Source organism: Camelus dromedarius, chromosome 4 (assembly GCF_036321535.1).
Source record: "Camelus dromedarius isolate mCamDro1 chromosome 4, mCamDro1.pat, whole genome shotgun sequence".
NCBI classification, from domain to species: Eukaryota; Metazoa; Chordata; class Mammalia; order Artiodactyla; family Camelidae; genus Camelus; species Camelus dromedarius.
The window spans coordinates 81,754,300-81,773,830 of NC_087439.1; the positions used below are offsets into that span (position 1 = coordinate 81,754,300).

General features: G+C 54.9%; 2 protein-coding genes across 4 annotated transcripts in view; both read right to left on the bottom strand.

The window, feature by feature from the left end:
* Positions 1-234: 234 nt before the first annotated feature.
* CRYBA2 (crystallin beta A2) lies at positions 235-12,293 on the bottom strand. Of its 3 annotated transcripts, XM_031452194.2 has the most exons (6): positions 12,175-12,293; positions 10,893-11,022; positions 3,060-3,224; positions 2,129-2,270; positions 910-1,052; positions 235-445 (listed from the first exon to the last, which is right to left on the bottom strand). In XM_031452194.2, the coding sequence occupies exons 3-6, from the start codon at positions 3,218-3,220 to the stop codon at positions 298-300; spliced, it is 594 nt and encodes a 197-aa protein (XP_031308054.1). In that variant the 5' UTR covers positions 3,221-3,224; positions 10,893-11,022; positions 12,175-12,293; the 3' UTR covers positions 235-297. The 3 variants fall into 3 exon arrangements, with proteins under 3 accessions (XP_031308054.1, XP_064341253.1, XP_010986648.1); XM_064485183.1 differs by lacking the exon at positions 12,175-12,293 and having other exon boundaries at positions 10,893-11,988; XM_010988346.3 differs by lacking the exons at positions 10,893-11,022; positions 12,175-12,293 and adding an exon at positions 3,405-4,072.
* A 966-nt stretch (positions 12,294-13,259) lies between these two features.
* The window catches only part of CFAP65 (cilia and flagella associated protein 65), a 34,540-nt gene continuing 28,268 nt past the window's right edge, over positions 13,260-19,531 (bottom strand). Inside the window, exons 27-35 of the mRNA XM_031452196.2 lie at positions 18,388-18,531; positions 18,060-18,173; positions 17,750-17,857; positions 16,425-16,469; positions 15,978-16,180; positions 15,388-15,516; positions 14,375-14,869; positions 13,565-13,702; positions 13,260-13,440 (exon numbers count right to left, since the gene is read on the bottom strand). Of these exons, the coding sequence (XP_031308056.1) occupies positions 13,308-13,440; positions 13,565-13,702; positions 14,375-14,869; positions 15,388-15,516; positions 15,978-16,180; positions 16,425-16,469; positions 17,750-17,857; positions 18,060-18,173; positions 18,388-18,531 (1,509 nt within the window). The 3' untranslated portion in view covers positions 13,260-13,307. The remainder of the gene's footprint in view (positions 13,441-13,564; positions 13,703-14,374; positions 14,870-15,387; positions 15,517-15,977; positions 16,181-16,424; positions 16,470-17,749; positions 17,858-18,059; positions 18,174-18,387; positions 18,532-19,531) is intronic.

The window sequence follows — 19,531 nt, forward strand, 5'->3', positions numbered from 1 at the left end:
CAAGCTGATAGGCCTTTACCAGGCAGAGGTGTGGGACTGGTTATATTTAGCAGGATCCCCAGGATTCTTACCAGGAGTTTCATCTCAGCCCTATCAGGCACATACATCCTAAGCCAGTGTACACTTCATAGTCAAGGGTCCTGGAGCCTGAGGGTAGGGTCAGGTTGGCAGAGAAAGACCCTCAGAAAGATAAGGATGGAGATCGCAAAGCAAGACACCAAGAAGGAGGCAAGAGGGGCAGATAAGTTCAGGAGCTTTTATTGAAGGTCCTCCAGGGAGGCGCTGGGGCCATGGAGCTTAGTGCTGGACTCTCCGAATGGACTGCAGCTGCCCGGTGTGGGCTTGCGTGCCATATTCACTGTAGTTACAGAATTCCCCTCCATGGTGGTCCCGCTCCAATACATACTGGTAGCCCCGGTAGCCTGGGTACTGGTAGGCCACCCACCTAGGCCAGTAAGGGCATGAGGTGGTAAGTAGGCTCTGCCCCTACCCTAACCGATTTCCTCCATTGCTACTCCTCCTTTCTCAGCTCCCATACCCCAGCTCCAATACTATTTTCCCTACACGGATCTCCCCTTGCCCTGCCCAAGGCTCCAGGTCTTCCTAACACCTTCCTTACCTCATTTCCTATTCCCACCCCCCACTGCTTCCTCATCCATGTTTTCAATCCCTTCCCCTATCCCCACATCGCCCCCCACTCTTATTATCTTATTTCCTGCCCCCTTCCTCCTCTCCATTATCTCACTTCCCCTTGCCTCTAAGTCTCCCACCACCTCACTCCCCCCTTTCCCCCAGCCTGAAACATCTCTCTTTACTGTGTCTCTTAGCACTCCCATCAGCTTTCTCCACGCTCCTCCCTGGTTCCCATTGCCTCCCTTCTCTTCTCCCCTGTTTCAATCCCAGACTTACGCTCCAGAGCTGACTTTGAGGGAACCCACATCCTTGCTGGCCCAGCCCATGGAGGGTAGGGATGGGTAGTCATCACTGAGTTCAAACTTGCAGCCCTGGAAGTTTTCCCCCTCAAACAGTGTCACACGGCTGTCACTGTGGTTCTGAGGCACAAGAAGGTAGGGGTAGACAGGTCAGGCACTCTGAAGAGGTGTTAATGGATACATTCTCAGTCCCACTCCCACTCTGCTCCCAACACAAGCTGGGCAGACAGGATCCACAAGTACATCCAGAGATCATTCCATCAGCTCCATATCAGTCTGGAAAGATAGAATGCTCAGAGGTCCCCAGCCTAGTCCCTTCTATGGCTTTGGGTTGAGGTGGTGAGACTTGGGGGTTCCCAGAGACCCTTCCAGGTAAGGGCTAGAGGGCATCTTATGACATGGACCTGTTTTGCAGGAGGAAAATCAGAGATCCTGGGAGAAATCTGGTCCACTAAAAAAGAGTTTTCCTAAGGGCCTCATTGACTATCCAACCCCCTTCCCAGCACCCTGGGCACAGCATCTCTTGGGTAGGACCCAGCTAAGGGGTGCTGGATGGGAGAGTGAGAACAGACAGGCCAGGTTAACACCTGCTCTCTGCCCTCCACCCCATAGCCTGTGGCCTCATCAGTAGGGTACATAAGTCTGCACAAATGGGAAGTAAGATCTTCTCCTCCAGTGTATTAAATTCATTACCAACCCTTCCTCCCACCCCCCCAGACATAAACACAGAGGCTTACCCGTTTCAGGCTTAATGCCTGATTGAGTTCTAGTCTCATCTTCATGTTAACACTTGTGACCTGGGGCAAATCATTTTTTCCCTCGGAGCCTCATTTCCACACCTATGTATGAGGCTAACCGCAGCCACCTCGACCTCACAGAGCTATGTGATAACAGAGGCGCTTCATATATGTGGACAACAGGATGTGAGGAACGGATGGGAGTTCAAAACTGGCACGTTACCGACGCTGTCCGTGGTGCTGATTTCCGACTCCTGGCTTAGGCCCACATTCCAAACTTCCGGAACCCACTTTCCAAACCACTCTGGTTCTGAGAAGTAATGCCACTATTACCCACCCAAGGACTGTGTTTACACACCCCATCATACAGTGAGTGGATGGTCTTTCCCAAGTGCCATGGTGGGGCCAGGGCCTGGAGTTAGGAGCTAGGATGCAGAGGAGGGGCAGGGCTGTGCTTACCGCGCAGAGCACTGGCCGGAAGGAGAGCAGCTGGTCGCTGTGGTGGCCGGCACTGCCACTCCAGGCGCTCCAGCGAGGATAGTCACCCTTCTCCAGAATGAATTGCTGTCCCTGGAAGTCGGGGTACTCGAAGGCCACCCAACTGGGGAAAGATAAGGGAGGCTGGGAGGCATCTGCCCCAGCCTCATTCTTTCCTCCCACTCCCCCATGCTTGCCATGAAAATGGATCTTTTTCTCCACCCTAGACTTCTGCCCTGACACACACATAGCAAGGCAACCCAGCCCTTGTAGAGGCTAAAGACCCTAAGCCGGCTGCTATCTGGGGTTTGAGGGGTCCAGGCTTCCAGCTCAAGGCCCCCAGACTGGAATGAGTTTTCCAGTCTACAAAGATCGCCTGACAAAGCACTCTTACTTCAAGGATTTAGGTCACTGCAAAGGTAGGCGTAGGAATCCCCAACCTAAGACAGCAACCTGTGATAGGAACGGACTGCAATATTTCGGATGCCTCAGCTCTCCCGAGGGCCCCAGGCTCTAGGAGTCCAGGGTAGGGTGAGCAGAAGGGATTTGGCCTCTTTTTTAAAAGAATCGCAGAGCCGTCTATCTAACTTTGAGGAGTACAAAACTACCCTGGGAACCCCTTAAGGATTCAGGCTGACCCCACGGGGTCCCGCAAAGGATCGCTTCCCGCCTTTATCCCTTTAACTCACACGAGGATACACGCTTTCTCATGATTTGTCTTGATGCTGGCTGGGAGCTTCGGGGAAGCCTAGGGATTTTCCATGTGGGTGGGTCTCTCTCAGGCAGGACTTGAATATAGTCTGGAGAACAGAGGGCTGGGAGCCGAGCCGAGCCAAGGGCTCAGACTCGGAGCTTGCGCCAGGAAGCCTGGCACCCCCCAACCTAGACCACCCGCGGGGGAACAATCACTCACGCGCCATTTTCCACCTTGATTGAGCGCACCCGGCGCAGGCCTCCGCGCTCGCCGATGTTGGCGCAGTCACTCAGCAGCCGGCAGCGGCGGCCCTGAAAGTCCTCCTCATCCCAAAGCGTGAGGCAGGCGGGCGCTGGGCCCTGCGCAGGGGCACTGCTCATGCCGCTGCAGACAAGAAGGACGGGACCAATCGCTCAGCGTCTAGAAAGCCCCCTCCCCGGCCCGGACCCTCCCAATCAGGGTAGGAGGTGAAGGCTCCGCCGGCTGGAACCGGGCTGCTAGTGGCTCTCCCCCATCTCTCCCTTTCTCGCCCGAAGAGAGTCCACCCCTGCACCAAGTATTCACCGGGTGGGTGAGCGCGGTACTGTCCGAAAATGGAGAAGTTGCGCGCGGGCTGGGTGTGCGGGGCTTTATACTAGGTTTCACCCCCGCCCTGCACCCTCTCCCGCTGCGGTGGGGGGAGCTGAGTCAGCGGGCAAAATGCGGTCCGCGCTGATGTCCCCCGGAGAGCCGAGGCCTTTCCCGCAGCCGCTGACCTGGCCCCAACCCTCGGATATTACAATAGAAAGTGCTGAGGCACACGTCCCGCGCCCGCCGCAGCCGAGGCTGACTCTGCTTTTTCTTTTTGGGGGGCCTGAGCCAGGCAAGGCGCACCCTCCCTGGCACAGACCCTCGGGGATAGAGGTACCCGGCCCACCCTTGGAGTTAGGGCGGAGCTAAAACTACGCCTTCCTGACTCGAGGCGCGGAAGTCCTTTCCAGCGTATAAACGCCACCTTTTCTTCAGCCCTAGGTCAAGACCTCTCTTTTGGGCGACTCTTGGGAGGAAATAGGCAAGACTCCTCGCAAGCGACTGTCCTTACGCCCTTCAGTCCTCTTTTCCCTGGAGGATGGGCCATCGCGCCCTCTTTTCCTTTCAAGTTCCCAGACCTGGCGATGAGCTCCCTGTGTTTTTCCTGCGCAAAGGGGCCAAGAAGAGGCAATGACCAGGACTCGCCGCAAGGCGGCGCTCAGCGCAGGAAATTTGAACTACCCGAGGGAAGAAGCGGATTTACAAAGCGTTTAGGAATAAGAGTAAGAGAGTGGCTTACTACGGTAGGTAGAAAGAGCCTTTCAGCTTTAGGGTGGCCGGAACCGCGACGCCACAAGCCACCAGACCGAGCTCCAGGATCTGGGGCCTCCGGTCCTGACGTCTGCCTGGAGCTAGCAGCTGATAATTGAGCGCTTAGTTCAGGCCAGACTCTCTGCTCAGAGCTTTTACGTGCATGATCTCAGCTAATTCTGGCACCGACCGGGTGAGGTAGGTAGGCACTGTCATTGCCTTGCATTTCATAGATGAAGAAGCGGCCCAAAGGTGTTCTGGAAAGCAGTCGGGGGTGGAGGAGTGGGGCGGCGGCCACCCAGATAACAAGTGGCCTAGTTGAGGTACAAACCTGGGCTTCTGTTTTGACTGTAGGCCTTAGGCTCTTGCCTTCAATCCTAGTGCCACATTTGGGGCGGGGTGAGGAAGGCGGGGAGCAAGGAGGGAGAAATGGAAGGGAAAAGGCTTGGAGACCCAAGGGAAACTCCAGGAAAAAACTTCCTCACAACTTGCAGCAGAATTTCCTAACCATCACAGCTGTCAATTGTGAAAGCTCAAAATCGTGAGTTTTCCTTAATGGAGTGGGTATTCTAGCAGAAGTAGAGGCGCGAGTGAGAAACTAATATCTTGTTTCCACGAACCAAGCGCTTTCCTTACAGACTCAACAGTCCAATGTCATAGGTTTGAGTGAACAGACGTGGAAACTGAGGCTCCAGGAGGTACGAGGCCTTTTCCAAATCCACATGGCTAGCCAGTGTCAGAGCAAGATAAGAATTTAGACCTTTTGACTGCAAAGCCAGTGCTCTTGCCACCCAACCTCCTGTGACTAAAGGGTTGGTTCACAAGCCAGATGCAGCTGGAAGTCTAGCCATGCTGGCCTCTATATTTTCTCCCAAATTCCAAGCTCATTTCCAACTCATAGCCTTTGCATTTGCGTTTCCTGTTACCTGGAGTGTCTTAGTCACAAGATCTTGGCATGTAGGCTCCTTTTTTACTCTATAAGGGATGCTGTTCCTGACATTTACTGTCCATCACATCACTCTGTTTTCATTATAGTATTTATTACTCTGTATATTTGTCTTTTCCATCTTTTGTGTATAGGTGTACTGAGTGTCAGTTTTTGTACTAGAGTGTAAGCTCCATTTAAAGGGTCAAGGGCTGTGTCAGTCTTGTTCTCAGTTGTTATCCTCCAGACTAGATCAATGCTGGACATATAGTAGATGCTCAATAAAACTTCTCAAATGAGTGAGTGAACAAGGTGGTCAGGCTGGGCCAAAGCCCATGGGGAAGGGGTGTAGAAGAAATTCTCCAGTAAGAGTAGGGGGTGATGGTTTGCTTATCCTACCAACCTCCCCACCCCTAAGTTTCTGGAGTGCTGAGAAGAGGCACTGGGGAAAACTGGAGTCTCCCTTGGGTCTCTATTTTCACTGGTGAGGAACTGCTGTTGAGGATCACATGTGTGAAGGTGAATGTCAAAAGTAAGAGGCCCTAGAACATAGGGAGCAAAGTCCAATTTGGAGGTTTTGAGTCAGTGCAGGGATAACCACAACCAGAGTTGCTTGGGGATGGATTCAGAACCATGCCCAGATCCCTGACTCCCTATGCTAGAGGGGGTTTGGAAAAAGAGGTAGGGTGTAATCTCCCCCAGACCAAAAAGAGGAAATACAAACTACTGAGGGAGGAAAGATCCAGTCCTGGACTCTGTGTCCTGGCACTTGGCTCGGTTTCACAAGTCGGGGCTAATGGGAGCGGTGGGAAGTGAGGATAGACTTCTCCCTTCTCTGGTCCAATCCCATCTCTATCCGGCAATTCTGTATTTGGCCACCAGAGGGCGCAAGGGACCGCGCTGGGTGGAACGCTAGCGCGGTGGGGCGGTTGGAAGCCGGAGTTGGTGGGAGGCTGCAGTCGAGGGGGGCTGCGGGCGCGGGTGGCGAGTGCGTCAGGCTGTGCGTCTGCGCCGGTCCGTGACGCGGGCGCGGAGTGCTAGTCCCCAGGATGCGAGGGTGTTTGTTAGAGGCTGGACGATGTGTTTGCGCGGGCTGAGTCTGGGGGTCTGGGAAGGCAATTTCCAGTCCGGGTGTTGGTGAGAAGTGACTGTATTCCACAGAAGGGATGTGGGGGGAGAGGGGGAGCGGGGAAGTGGTGGGGAGATAATACAGCTGAGATCTAAGTTAGACTTAAGAGTCGGGCTAGGCTTTGTGGTGGAGAGCTGTGTGTTAGAACAGCCATCGCTCTCCTATTCCTGAATTCTGATCTTTTCTGCGCACTAAGTAGCTATATTGCACTAGCTAGCCTCTCCCCTTCTCTGCCTCAGTTTCCTTATGAGGAGAATGCTGTGTATGTCCCACCATCACCACACTATTGTCCAGGGCTTTTGGTTCTGTCTTCACCAGCTCTCTCAGAAATGGGCATGCCCACCAATACTGCCAATAGCTAGTTGCCCAGAAGATCTCTAGCCCACTCTGGGGCTCCCCACATCCCCTAGACCCCTCCCTGGCTCTGGGATTCATAGTCACCAAGAAGGGGAAGAAAGAGCCCTTGAAGAGAAGGTGGTGCTAGAATGGGGCTCTGGGATCCCTGTCCCTTTTTTGTACTGTGGACCCCCTGCCAGCCTTCTTTCTCCACCAGGCTGGTGCACCTCCAGTTCCCTAGGCCTCCCCAACTCAATCCCCTACTAGCCCCCTTTCAGCCCCCAGCAGCTGGTCCTGTTTGTTTTCCCAGATGAGTTGAGCTCAGAGCTTCCTGAAGGATGGATGCACAGGTGGCTTTGTTTGCCAACTCAGCACCCTCACCCCTACCTCCTCCATGTCCACAGCCTCGGCCTCTGGGCATGGAGCAGAGGCGGGGGGAATTATGTGGACTGAAAAACAAGTGTCTTCAGGTCTACACATCCAAGGGACTCTCATGGCACTCTCATTGCTGGAAAGGAACTCCCCACCCCCACCCTATCCAGTCCTTAGTCTCATATAGGGACCTTTGGTCCCTACTGAAAAATCTTCAGGACCCCCCCACACCCATGATTCTACCAAAACACCCATCCCGTAAGGTACCCTAAGATCACACAGAGAAGCCCTCAGACTCAGTCCTGTGCCCACAGTGAAACCTTGGGTTTCATTTAGATCCTCGTCCCATATGGGGGAAATGTAGATCTGACAAAGAAACCCTCAAACCCAATCCTGGGCTCACACCTACATTTCCATCCCAGGTAAAGGCCCTGATAATCCCCAGAGAAGTGACGTCTCCCTCATATTAAGCCTCATCCCATGAACAGCCCAACTTCTCAGTACTGCTGGGCAGCTTAGTGGTGCCAATGTCCTCTCCTCAAGTCGGCCTGCTCCCATCCCTTATCCCTCATTTCACTGGGAAATCAGCCAGGGCTTTGGTGACTGAAGATGCAAATTCTGTGAGTGGTGCCCTCCCCCACCCTGCACCATCACCAGTCCCTCCTTTGTAGCCCTGTTTCTCTACTCCCCACCCCCTCCCCAGGTCTGGAGCGAGGAACTGGCAGCGAGCACCTTCCCTGGGGCTGTGAGGTCTGGTATCCTGGGAGACAGAGATAACACGGGTGAGAGACTAGCTCAGCTCAGACAGGGTCCGACAGCTGGGCCTGAAAGAGGTGGGTACTGAGGGGGCAGGAGCCCCACCCACAGAGACCCATTGTCCTATCCCACTGTCAACAGAGCCCTTCTTCTCTGCCCCTCAGTGGGGATGGAGAACTGGCCCCCATCCAGGGAGATGGGAGGCAGCTTTCACCACCACCCACTCACCTAGACATAAAGCCATGGGGCTTGCACAGGGCGGCAGGGAGAGGGCTCACACATGCACACGTTTACAAGGAATGAACCCCACATGCATCACATGTGAACAGTCTCTTCTAGGATTCAATAAACACCTCAATGGTCACACTCATTTACAAGCAGACATTTGTTCACTCACTGATACCTCAAGTACTGAATAAGATGTACTATGTGCCAGGTACTGTGCTGGGTGTTGGAGTCACACTCGAGTATACCCTTGTGCACCTTCGCATGCACACAACCCACATGACTGTCACCTAGGGAAGATCATCTCAGTCACCCACCCATGAACATACAGACACTGAAGGGTTAAGAGTTCAGCCTCTGGAGTCACACTGTGCTGCTGCCAGGGTTCAAATCCAAGCTCTACTGCTTATAAGCTGGATGAACTTGTACTCCTCAATTTTTCCCTCTGTAACATGGGAGTAATAGTCTTTAAAATAGTCATGAAGATTTAAATGCATGTAAAACCCTAGAACTGACCTGCAGTAGGCACCAAATAAACGAGCTATTAGTGTTGTGGTGGCTGTGGTTCTAAGTGGCTTTGCTGACAAGTTCTTCTCACCCCACCTGGGGCTGGGCTGGGTTGTGGGGAGGAGTCAGGGCAGCAAGCATAGCTGCATCCTGCCCAACCCTGTCCCACACTTGTCCTGTGGGAGCCAGCCTAGCACTCAGGATGGGGAGCCTTCCTGCTTCCCCCCAATTAGAGCCACTCTGCTGATGAGCTCAGTTGGCCAGGCTTGGGAGGGTGCGGGGTAGAGGTAGGGGGATCCCAATTTCCTTTGTTTTGTTCAGGCCTCTATTCTCCTCTGAGTAGAACCAGAGATCTGACTTCTGGTCCTGGTGCTTTTCCTGGTTCCATACGTGTACTTGGGTGGGTCACTCCCCATCTTGGGGCCACAGTTTTGTACCTGAAAACTAAGTTAACTGCTGGTCCTCACGGGGCCTCATAGCCATGACTCCTGTGATCCTGTGATGCCTCAGGAAGTCTCCCTTCCCTCCCTACCCAGCCTCTGCCTGCCCCCCCACCTACTTCCCCTCCCTACACACACACACACCTGGCCTAGCCAGAGTGAGGGGGCAAGTTGCCACTGTCACCATGGGGACTAATCTCCGAGAAGGTCAGTGAGGCTCTGGTTCTGCCTTGGCCGGATTGGGGATTAGCACCTGGGTATGAGCCCCCCCCCACAACCAGTTCCTCCACTCCCAGGTCCCCTCATCCTCCATAGACCCTGGACAACTACCACGCCCAGAAGTTCCAAGGCTGGGCCAGAAACTGCAGGTGGGTAGTGGGGGCAGGGTAGCTGCCACAGCTGTCTGTCTGTCCAGCTGTGGCCAAGAGAGAAAAGGGAAGAGATGGAGTCAGATCCATGCCCCTCCCTGCTCACGTGGCCTGAGCTATGCCCCTCTTCACCTTCTGCCCTGTAATGGGGTGAGATGGGGCTCCCAAGATAGGGGTATCACCTCCACCTCCAGCCTTGGCTGTCCCATTTGCAGCTCAAGTAGAATCCATCTCTTTCTCTTCTGTTGTGGGTAATTCCCTATCCCGATGTGGGCTGGGATGGAGGTTGTTTTCACTTAGCCTGTCCCTTCTTCCGCACACATTGTGCCTTCCAGACCTGGTTACCCTGACCTCTGACTCAACATCTTCAAATCCCTGCATCTCTCTGGAGTGCGCATCTCTTTATGCTTGTGTGTCTGTCTCTGGTCTCACTCTAGCTCTCGCTTTCACTGTCTGGGGTGAGGGGTGGAGGTGATCTTCAGCCCCTCTGGACCCTGAAATCTTCCTCACACCCCTCTGGGCTGCACCCTCTATCTGTCCCTCTGTGCTTCTGCTTCGGTTCCCTGGTTCCCCGCTGTTTCTCATCCTTCTCTCCTCTCTGTGTCTCAACTGCTGTTTCCCAGTCCCCCTACGGCCACACTCCAACTGCTGTTTCCCTTTTTCCGCTTCCTCCATTACCTGTCCCCTCCCTCACCCAGGGTGGTGACAGGGATGACAGGAAGCAGGCTCCCGCTTTGAGTAGGAAGGGGGAGGGAGTAGGGGCCCACCTCGAACACCAGCTGCTGAGCACTCCCCACACCTGCAGGCCTGCCTGGCGCCTGGAGACTCCGCCCCTGGCCAGGCAGGGGAGGAGGGACCTGCAGGAGAGGCTGGATTCCTGGCCAAGTCCAGGAAATGCGGGTCTTGGGGATGGGGGCGGTGGATGTCTGGGGAAATTAGGCCCCTCTGGGGGAAGAGGCAGTGGCTCTCTGTCACAAGGGCAGATACTAGCCCACTGGTGGCCTTATTCTTCTCACCCCTCCCCCAAGGAATGTTCTGTGCACTTTTGTGTGTGTACGGAGGGGGATTCATTCCAGGGGGAGACCTTTTTGTTGTGTAGCCCCAGGATCTGGAATCCTAGCCAGAGGGAGAGCGCTCTAGCCCCCTTCCATGATTGGGGGAAGGGAGAAGAAGCCTTCAAAGACACAAAGATGTTCCAGCACCCTGCCAGGCCCCTGACAGGAAAATCAATCAGTGCCAGGCAAGGAACAGAGGGCTGGGCCCAAGACAGTAGTCTGGTCAGGGAGGCCAGGATGGGGGCTGCACACATTCAGCCTGGGACCCATGGATCTCCCCCCACCAAGCACCCTCCTGCCCCAGGGCTGCTGCACACAGTTCTAGCCTGCAGTCCACCCTCTCCACAGACCTGCCTGGGATCTGTCAGAGCCATCTCATCCCCTCCCCCTCCCTTTCTCTCTGCCAAAGACTCAGCAGATCCTGCGGAGCCTGCGGGTAGTTGGGTGAGGGGTGGCAGTGAAGTTGGGGGAAAGTGGAGGGGGCAAGCCAGCACATCCAGGAACATCCAAATTAGAATCAGGAGGGACCAGTGACTCCTGACCCTCATTCCCATCTCCCTGGGGGCCACCTCTACCTGGGTGTGAGGGGATACAGTCCCTCCCCATGATGCTTCCTCACCTTTAGGGGAAACTGGTGCTCCTTATTGCTGTCCAAGGAGCCTTCTTTCCACCCCTGACCTACACCGGGCCCCTCCCTCTGGGGCTGGTTAAGCCTCACCATCAGTTTTTGGAGGGGGAATGGAGGACACCTGGAATGGAAGAACAGAGACTCAGCTGGAGGCTCAGACTCTCCCCAGCCCTCAGCTCTAGGCTTTCCAAGCAGGAGGCTACAGGTCTGGTACAATCTTCCTCCTTCTCCCGCATGTCAGATCTGAACACTTTGAATCACTGGAAAGGGGGGTGGCATGTCCCACATTTGAATTGTGGCTAATGACGCATGGACTCCCACCTAATTTGAAGGCCACTTAAACCCATCCCCACCCCCAGCTGACTGAAACAAGAGTCCTTGGGATTACGAATTTTGGGGAAAATGGTGAGCTGCTGTGCCTGATAGCCCCATCAGGCAAGGGCTTCCAGGCCCTATGTTTGTCCTTTTCAGTAAGTCTGACAGTCTGTCTCGGACAGGAAGACTAAACGACGGGCCAAGGAAATGGTAGGGAGTGAACCCTCAGGATGTCAGCACCAAAGAGATCCCCAAGAGCCAGACCTGATCTCCATCGTGGTTCTAGCTCCCCACCCCGCAGAATTTCCACACCTCATAGCTGTTGCTCCAACCCCCTGAGGGCCTCCAACTTCCTGGGTCAGGGGGCTCAGTATCACTAAAAGCCCAGAAACCAGGATATGGGGACTGGTGGGGCTCTTGCAGGGGGGCCAGATCAAGCCCCCTCATTGTGCAAATGGGTGACTTAGCCAAGGCCACAGAAATCGCTGCGACAGAGCCAGGCTAGAAGCCAGATTTCCATCTCCGGAAGGACTCCTGTCCTGGGCCACAACCCCCTATGCCACCCGGTGGAGTCTGCTGGGCTGGCCCTTGTTACCCGGAATTAAGCCGGGCAGCCCAGGAGTTGCGGGCAGGACGTGGCCCGGCGGGCGGGGCCGGATGGGAGCCGGATCTCCCCGAGTGGAGGCGCACAGCCTCCCCGACCCGTATGGCGGCAGCGGCGGCGGCGGCGACAAGTGCCTGCGTGGCGATCGGGCCGGGTCCCCGGGCCGGTGTTGAGAGGCCGCCCCTGCCTCACGCGAGCCGAACGAACAAAACGCTCAAGTCCGGTTTGTGCGAGGGGCTCGTCGCGGGGCGGGAGCGGAGGGCCCGGAGCATGGCTGTGGCCCTGGATGGTCTCCTGGTCCTGGTCTCCGGCGAGCGCAGTGCCGCACAGCGCTCCGCTAGCCGCTGCCCTCACCTGCGCGCATCTCTGGTTGACACGTCGGCGGCCGCTGCGGCGGCCACTGCATGTGCGCACCTGGCCCGCCCCTCCCTTTCTGGCCGTCCTCCACCCGGCCTGGCCCTGCTTGGCTTGGTCCCCAGCCCACGCCCCGGAGCTTGTGCCGCAGCCTGGGCTCCGCGCGCTTTATACGGCCTGCGCAGTCCCCGCCCCTAGACACACACACACACTCACACTCACACCTGTCCGGGCGCCCGTTTGCTCGGGGCAAATATTGACTCAGAGGAGGCGGAGCGCCCCTCACCCCTCTCCCTGCCCCCGCCTGGGCTTTGGGGCCGGAGCTCCTACGAGGCCTTGGCGGTGGGGGTGGAGGGGGAATGTCGGAGACCTGGGCGCCTCTGGAACAACACCAGATGTCACTTTTCCACCCACCTGCCTGGCGGGGAGGGGGACGGGGGAGGAGATGAGGACAGAGGCTGCCAGGCGGAGGTTAGGGGGAGCGGGAAGTGGGTGTCTTAGGGAAGGTGGGACATCCCCTGGTCTGGGGATTCAGATTCACGATGGGAGTTGCTTAGTGGGGTCTGTGGCCCACTGTCTAGCGATTGTCTCCACTAGCGTCCCAGCGTCTAGTTCTTGACCCTCCGCGACATGCCTCGATTTCCCTTCATTCCCAACCTCTTAGAGTCCCGGGAACCCGGCAGATGCTGAGGAAAAGCTAGCGGTGAAAGGGCCGAGCTTGGGAACAGTCGCAGTGGGGATAGGGGAGGGGTGGCCACCTCACCCCGCAGCCACTTGCTGCGCAGACCTGGCCTGGGGCTCGGTTCCTGTCCACCAGGCTCCCCTGGGGCAAAGGACAGCTAGGCCCCGCCCGAAGCGCCCTCCACTGGCCTGACCAGGTCCAGCGCCCGGCAGCGAGAAGCGAGAATTCTTGCCCAGATGCGGTGTGGAGTGGAGCGGGGCAACCTCCCAGTCCCTAAGTCTCCAAGCAGTCGACGAGGTCCACCGTGGCCGCTTTTACCACCTGCCCCTCCCAGATTGCGTGCGCAAGTTCTTCTCGCGTCGGAGAAATAAAATCAAAGCATATATAGAAAAAAAAAGGCTTAGATGCTTTACTGGCGGAGTGATGTGATGGAAAGGGGGCCGGGCGGAACCTAAAGCTGCAAGTCGCAGGGGGTAGGCGCTCGCGTCCCCAAATAGTCGGTAGAGGGCGGCACCGTCGATCCAGGTATCTCCACTTGCTGCGCCCCCGAGGGCGCCACCGGCAGCGAGTCGGGAGTCAGAATCCTGGAAGACAGAAAGCCCCAGGTAGAATGAGTGAAGGGAGAGGCTTCCCCCCGAGCCTGCTGGCCCTTGTCACTCATGCAGCCCAGTGCGCCCCTCCCGCGGCCGCTGACCCGGGCGTCCCAACCTGGGAACGCTGAGCGGCGGCAGTGCGATGACGCGCGGCCTCGAAGTGAGCACCACCTCCCCGCGGCTCGCCTCCACCAGTATGTTCTGGATCATGTTCTCCAGCAGCGCCTCCTGCAGGTTAGCGAAAGCCGGGAGCCTGCCGGGCGGGATGCCGGGGCGCAGGTGTCAGCGCCGCCACCGACCGCACTCGTGTTCTCCGCTGTGCTCCTCTGTGCGGTACCGTGTGCCGCTTGCTCCAAGTGGATTCTCGTTTAACACCCCGCCCTCCCAACATTATGAAGCATCCTTGTTTCAGCTTTACAGATGTTCAAACTATGGCTTAAAGAGACCAAGCTGCCAAACAAACGTCACGCTGCTGGTACACGTGGTGGGATTCGAACCCCAGGCCATCAGAGTCCCCAACCCTGGTTCTGGCATTGGGCTATGAGATGGTGCAGAAGGGACTCCTAGGGAATCCCAACATGGACAGAAAGCAGTCACAAGGAAAGGTGGTACAAGAAGAGGTGGTACTTTTCTCCTGGCTCTAGAAATCCATTTAAGAGATGTGGATGACTATAACCACTCTCCTGGAGGTAATGTGATGGTAAATGTTAATAGCCTGCTCTTGGAGAAAAAAAATTAAAGCTCAGATTACCATTCTGTAAATACTCCCACTGAGGCCTTAAGTTACCAACAGTGATGTTAATGAACGCTGAGTTGGGAAGAGAAGGGCACACAGGTAGAGGCTGGCCCCAGCATATTATTGCCTCCTAGGATCCTTCTGTATTCAGCTCTCCCCCCAAACCCTCACCTGGGTCTGGCTGCTCACCAGCTGATGGCCTCCTTCTCGTCCTGCTCTTGCTTCTCCTTCACTAAGGCTTTCAGCCGCTGCTGCCATTGCCATTTCAGGGACTCCTGGGATGTGGGCTGGGGGGTGGGCTTAATCTCCATCCAGGGCGACTTCTCTCCCTTCTCCTCCACCTTCTCTTCCTCCAGCTCCTCCTTGCCCATCTCCTCCTCCCCTTCTATCTCCTCCTCCAGCTCTTCCTCCTCTTCTTCCTCCAGCTCCTCCTCTTCCTCTTCATCCGTCTCCTCCTCTTCCCCACCTTCCCTCTTCCTTAGCGCCAGTTTGTCCTCTTCCTCCTTGTCTTTGCTGTCCTCTGAGCTGCTGGAGGACTGAGACAGGTCTGGTGCTAGGTGCAGGTTGCTGTTCTGGACCATGAACGTGGCCGACTGCTCATTCCAGAACTGGCAGAAGTAAGGCATCTGCTCCACTAGGTTTTGGTCCACAGCCTCATGGAAGATCTTGTCTTCCAGAAGGCCCCTGGGTGGCAGGAAGGAGGGGAAGGTCCTCACTGAGAGGTCTTGCAGCCCTCTGTAGGGCTCTGGCATCAGGGTTCCCCAAGGGGCAATTCTTGACTACTGCATTCACAAACAAGTGCTGGGTGGGGGAGGGGAGCCCTTGATCAGTTGCCCCTTCTATTCCTTTAGAGAAAGGCATCTCTGGGCCCCATGGATCCTTAAAGGTGAACATTATATGGTAGAGGAAGAGCAAGTAGGTCAGAGCTACACAGATGAGGGCTGGAGCCTGGGAAGACAGCAGTCTACCAGACCTCATCCACTAAGGCAGAACTGAGGACCCAGCCCTGAGGATCCCTCCAGCCAGCTCCATTAAAACTGCACCATCCTGGAGGGCCTGGGGCCACCAGTGGAAGGATCTTAGGAGGAAACTCTATTTTTCAGGAAAGAAAGGGCTGGGACTTCAGGGGCTTTGGGTGGACCCAGAGTTGATGGAATGGACTGGAGAGATAGAGGGTGAGGGTTTCCAGGGTGGGCAGTCACCTGATGATGGTGGTGAGACAGTCAACTAGGAGCTGCTTCTCCTGCTTGGAGACAGGGGCCCACTTGTCAGGGGATTCTTCCTCACAAGTCTCCGACTCCTCCCTGGGGCACTTCCTCTTTGGCAGCTCCCTGGGGCAGGCCGTGATATTGAGTGGCCTGGGCAAGCCACCATGCTGGGGTTGGGGGCACGAGCAGTGGTGGTGACTACCCAGCCATGAGGATATATGTGAGTTCAGGGCCGCTCCCTGCCTTAACCCAAACATAGTGCTTTTGCTTTTTGGGAACCAAACCCAACCCTCAGGGTTGGCACAGGACCAGATGATGTTCCAGGTTGGAAGGGGAAGGAAGGAAGGGATGTGGGGAGGCCTAGGTGGGTTCCCCAGGGGGCTCTGGCTCTTTACCCCCTTTTCATAAGAGCCTAGGCAGTAATGGGGGCATCCTGGGCCCAGCAGTGCCCCAGTAGTCCCACTGTCGCCGCTGTACTTGCTCCAAGCCCTCAGCAAGGGTTGGGTCTGGGCAGCCCCCATTCTGGAGTTGGGGGCTGGGGTAGAGAGCAGAGGAAGGAGACCCCTCCCTCCCCAAGAGTTCACCGGTACAAGAAGTGGCTGGGAAAGTCGGAGAAGAAGTTGGCCAGGAAGTAGTCGGTGGCATGGGCGCGGGCAGTGAGGCCCAAGCAGAGCATGCCTGGCAAGGGTGGCTGGGGGCACGGCCAGTGTGTATCCTCCTTCTGGATCTTAAGGTTCCAGCTGGTGAGCCGGTTGAGACACTGCTGGTTCTTGATGGGGGGAAGTGTCTTTGGGGAAGGGGAAGCATGGATAACAGGAAACTGGGGACAGTACTCCCATTGCTGAGTGGTCCCAAGCCCCCCACCTAGGCCTTTTGGGCCACACAGGGGTGTGACACCTCCACCTCCCAACCCATTGGCACTTTCATCCCTCCTTTCCAGGAGGCTGGACCAGGGCTTGGAGGTATCTCTGGGGAGTGAGCAAGGACCCTCAAGTTATCCCAAGGAGATGGGCCTGGGCTTACATCCTCACCTTGTACTTCCTCGCAGGTTCACAAGCTGTACAATATGGCCTTCTCTGTGGAAACAAAGAGACCTCTGCTTAGGGTGTCCTCCCCTTTTCCTACCCTTCCTGCTGATCCACGGAGGGCCTGAAGTCAAGGCCAGGACCTGCTGTCCTCTTGGTCCCACCCAACTCCCAGCCACACCCTCTTCCAGAACCTTCCCTAGGGAAGGACCGCCTGCAGACAAGGAACATCTGGTTACCCAACAGAAGGAAAGAAAAGGAGATGCCACCAAACATGGTTTGAGTTTCTCCAAGGGTGCTTGTCCTGGAGTCCTGGAGCTTTGTGGTTTGATGTGATAAGGAAACAGTCTCCCTTACCAAGCCTTAATTCCGAAATTCAGAAATCCTCTCTCCCGCCCGCAAGACACCATCCGTCTCCACAGTTGGGCCAGAGCTATAGAGGGGAGCAGTGCCTCCTTGGGGGTTCAGTTAGGAGGCAACAGAGGCAATCGAGGTGCAAAAATATTAGTGTGGGGAGGCTGTGAAATTGGGAGAGGAACCGAGGTGGATATTTTGTCTCGTGTTTATTATTGGTCTCACCGCCCCCATAAATACTAATAGCCTTTGTTTAGTGAATGTTTACTGCATCCCAGGCACTGCTGTAGGCACTTTACATGTATTAACTCATTTAATTCTCACAGCAATGCCACAAAGCAGATAACAATTTACTTGAATTTGAAATATTTTTGAAACTCTTATTTTTAATCTTCTTAATATGGAAAACTTCAAAAGTATACAAATGTAAAGAGAATGGTACAAAGAATCCTCCATTACCCATCACTCAGCTTCAACAATGAGCAATTCATGGCCAATCTTGTCTCATCTATACCCCATCTCTGGTTTATCTTGAAGCCAGTCCCAGATGCCGTATTACCCCCATTATACAGCTGAGGGAACTAAGAGGTTAAACAATTTGACCAAGATCACAGAGCTAGAAATCATCAAAGCTGGGAATCAAAACTGGGTAACTTGTCTCCAGAGCCCATACCTGAAACCACTACACCACACTCTCTTCCATCAGAAGGTGAGCTCTGCCTTGTTTCCTCTAGATCTCCAGTACCCAGCACATAGTAGGCATTCATTAAATATAATATATAAGCAGGGAATGGTCAGCCTGCTTTCTGTATCCAGAGAGTCTCTTGGAGAGATGCTATGCATAGTCTAATGAAAGAAATATAATCTCTGAGGGCAGGCTGGCCAGTTTTTAGGACCACCTTGGATCACCACCTCTGTCCCCTCTGGCAAGGACAATCAGCAAGCTCGGTGGTGTTCAAAGCCCACTCTGCCCTCACCTTCACTTTCCTGTCTGTGATGGTGAACTCCACTTCCTGCCGCACCTTCTCAGCCTTCCACTCCTGCAGTTCCTTCTGGTACTGCTTCAGGAGTTCTTGCCGGTACACCTGTGGCCCAGGACAAGGAGAGAGAAGACCAAGTCTGGAGGGCCTGTAGCCAGGCCTTAGCCTGGACTTGTACTGTGAGCCCTGACTCTTCCAGAGGCTGGCCCCCGCCTCTCTCTAGGGGTCTTGGGGTCTCAAGGCCCATCCCACATCCCAAGACCAGGAGCTGTGCTCCATCCCAGCTTCCCTCTGAGGCTGGTCCTACCTTGCATACCAGGTCCAGGCTGTAGAAGCTGGCATGCACCGAAGCCTTCAGGGTCACTACAAATGGGATGGTCTCTTCAGGAGCTACCTTTCCTCTCATAGGACTCACAGACACCTATTGATTTGGGGAAGGAGTCTCTGGAGCTTTGCAGGGATGGGATGGGACAAGACAGGAAGGGATGGAGTAGACTGGGATGGGATGGAGTGGAATGGGACAAGATTGAGTGGGAGGGGATGGAATGGCATGGGATGTGGTGGGGTGGGTTGGGATGGGGTGGGTCTAGAGCCCTGCTGGAGGTTCTGATTCTGCAAACATAAGGAACTCTCACCTCCCCAAAGTCTAGAGGCATCAGCTGCCAGACAAAGACAATTGTCTCATTCTTAGAGATGTTGTTGAGGAACAGCAGGCGACTGCACTTGCTCTGCACAGGAATGTTTCCCAGGGAGATATGTGATTGGGACAGGAAGACAGTCTGTTGGTGGAGAATTACTAAGGTGAAGAAATACTAAGCACAGCAACCACATAGCAACAAGTCACTGAGTGCTTTCAACAGACCAGGTACCACTGTAGGCAACTGACACACATTTGATCCTCACAGTGACCTGACGATACTAGTACTGCTATTATTCCCAGTTTACAGATGTGCTGCTCAGAGAGCATAAACAATTTTCCAAAGGTCTCTCACAGGCACAGCTGGGATAAACTCAGACAGTATCACTCTAAAGCCTATGATTTTGGCCATTAAAATAGGCTTGAAAGGGCTCAGAAATCAGAATTCACTTTGAGAAGACAGAACTAAAGCCAACATAATTTTTTGAGTCTCTGACGGATGGTTGTAAATTAATGGATGATCAGCTATTGGCATCTTCACTGGGCACAGAGCAAAAGCTGTGTTGTAGGGGTACTTGGAGAGACTGAGGCTGTGGAAGGGGTATTTTCTCTCTCTAGTCCCTGAGTGCCTCCAGAGCTGAGATTTGTCTGGCTCTTCTCTGAGTCCCCATTACTGTGCCCTCCATAGTACTCACTCCTGCAGTAAAAGTCAATGAGGGTAGGAGTGGAAGAGTAGACAGGCAGATGTATTGGTGGATAGTAACTGGATGAGTGCATGCAAAGATGGATGGAGAAGTGGGTGGATGAAGGGAAGGATAGATACATGGATAAGAAAATGGGCATGTGGATCGGGGGGAAATGGATGGTTGGGTGGATGGATGAATGGGTCAGACCTCCCAACAGTAAGGAATTTGTGAACTAAAGGCAGTGTTTTGACCTTAGATATCTTTCAGCAAAGCCCAACTAGATCCAGGGGAGGAACTGTTTTGTATGAAGATAATACCTCAGAACTCTAGAATGGGACAGCTTCTTTCTACCCCTCCCAATACCCCCATCCCAAGGCCCAGACAGAAGGGAGGGATAGAGGACCCTGCAGCAGGTGGAGTGGCTTGAGCAGGAACACCTGTGGGCACTAGGTGGCA

Excerpts from the sequence above, each read along its gene's own strand:
- CRYBA2 (XM_031452194.2), bottom strand. The coding sequence starts at position 3,220 with ATGAGCAGTGCCCCTGCGCAGGGCCCAGCGCCCGCCTGCCTCACGCTT. Across the intron at positions 1,053-2,128 it reads TCCGGCCAGTGCTCTGCGCG|AACCACAGTGACAGCCGTGT; the intron begins GTAAGCACAGCC and ends CTTGTGCCTCAG. Across the intron at positions 446-909 it reads CTCAAAGTCAGCTCTGGAGC|GTGGGTGGCCTACCAGTACC; the intron begins GTAAGTCTGGGA and ends TTACTGGCCTAG.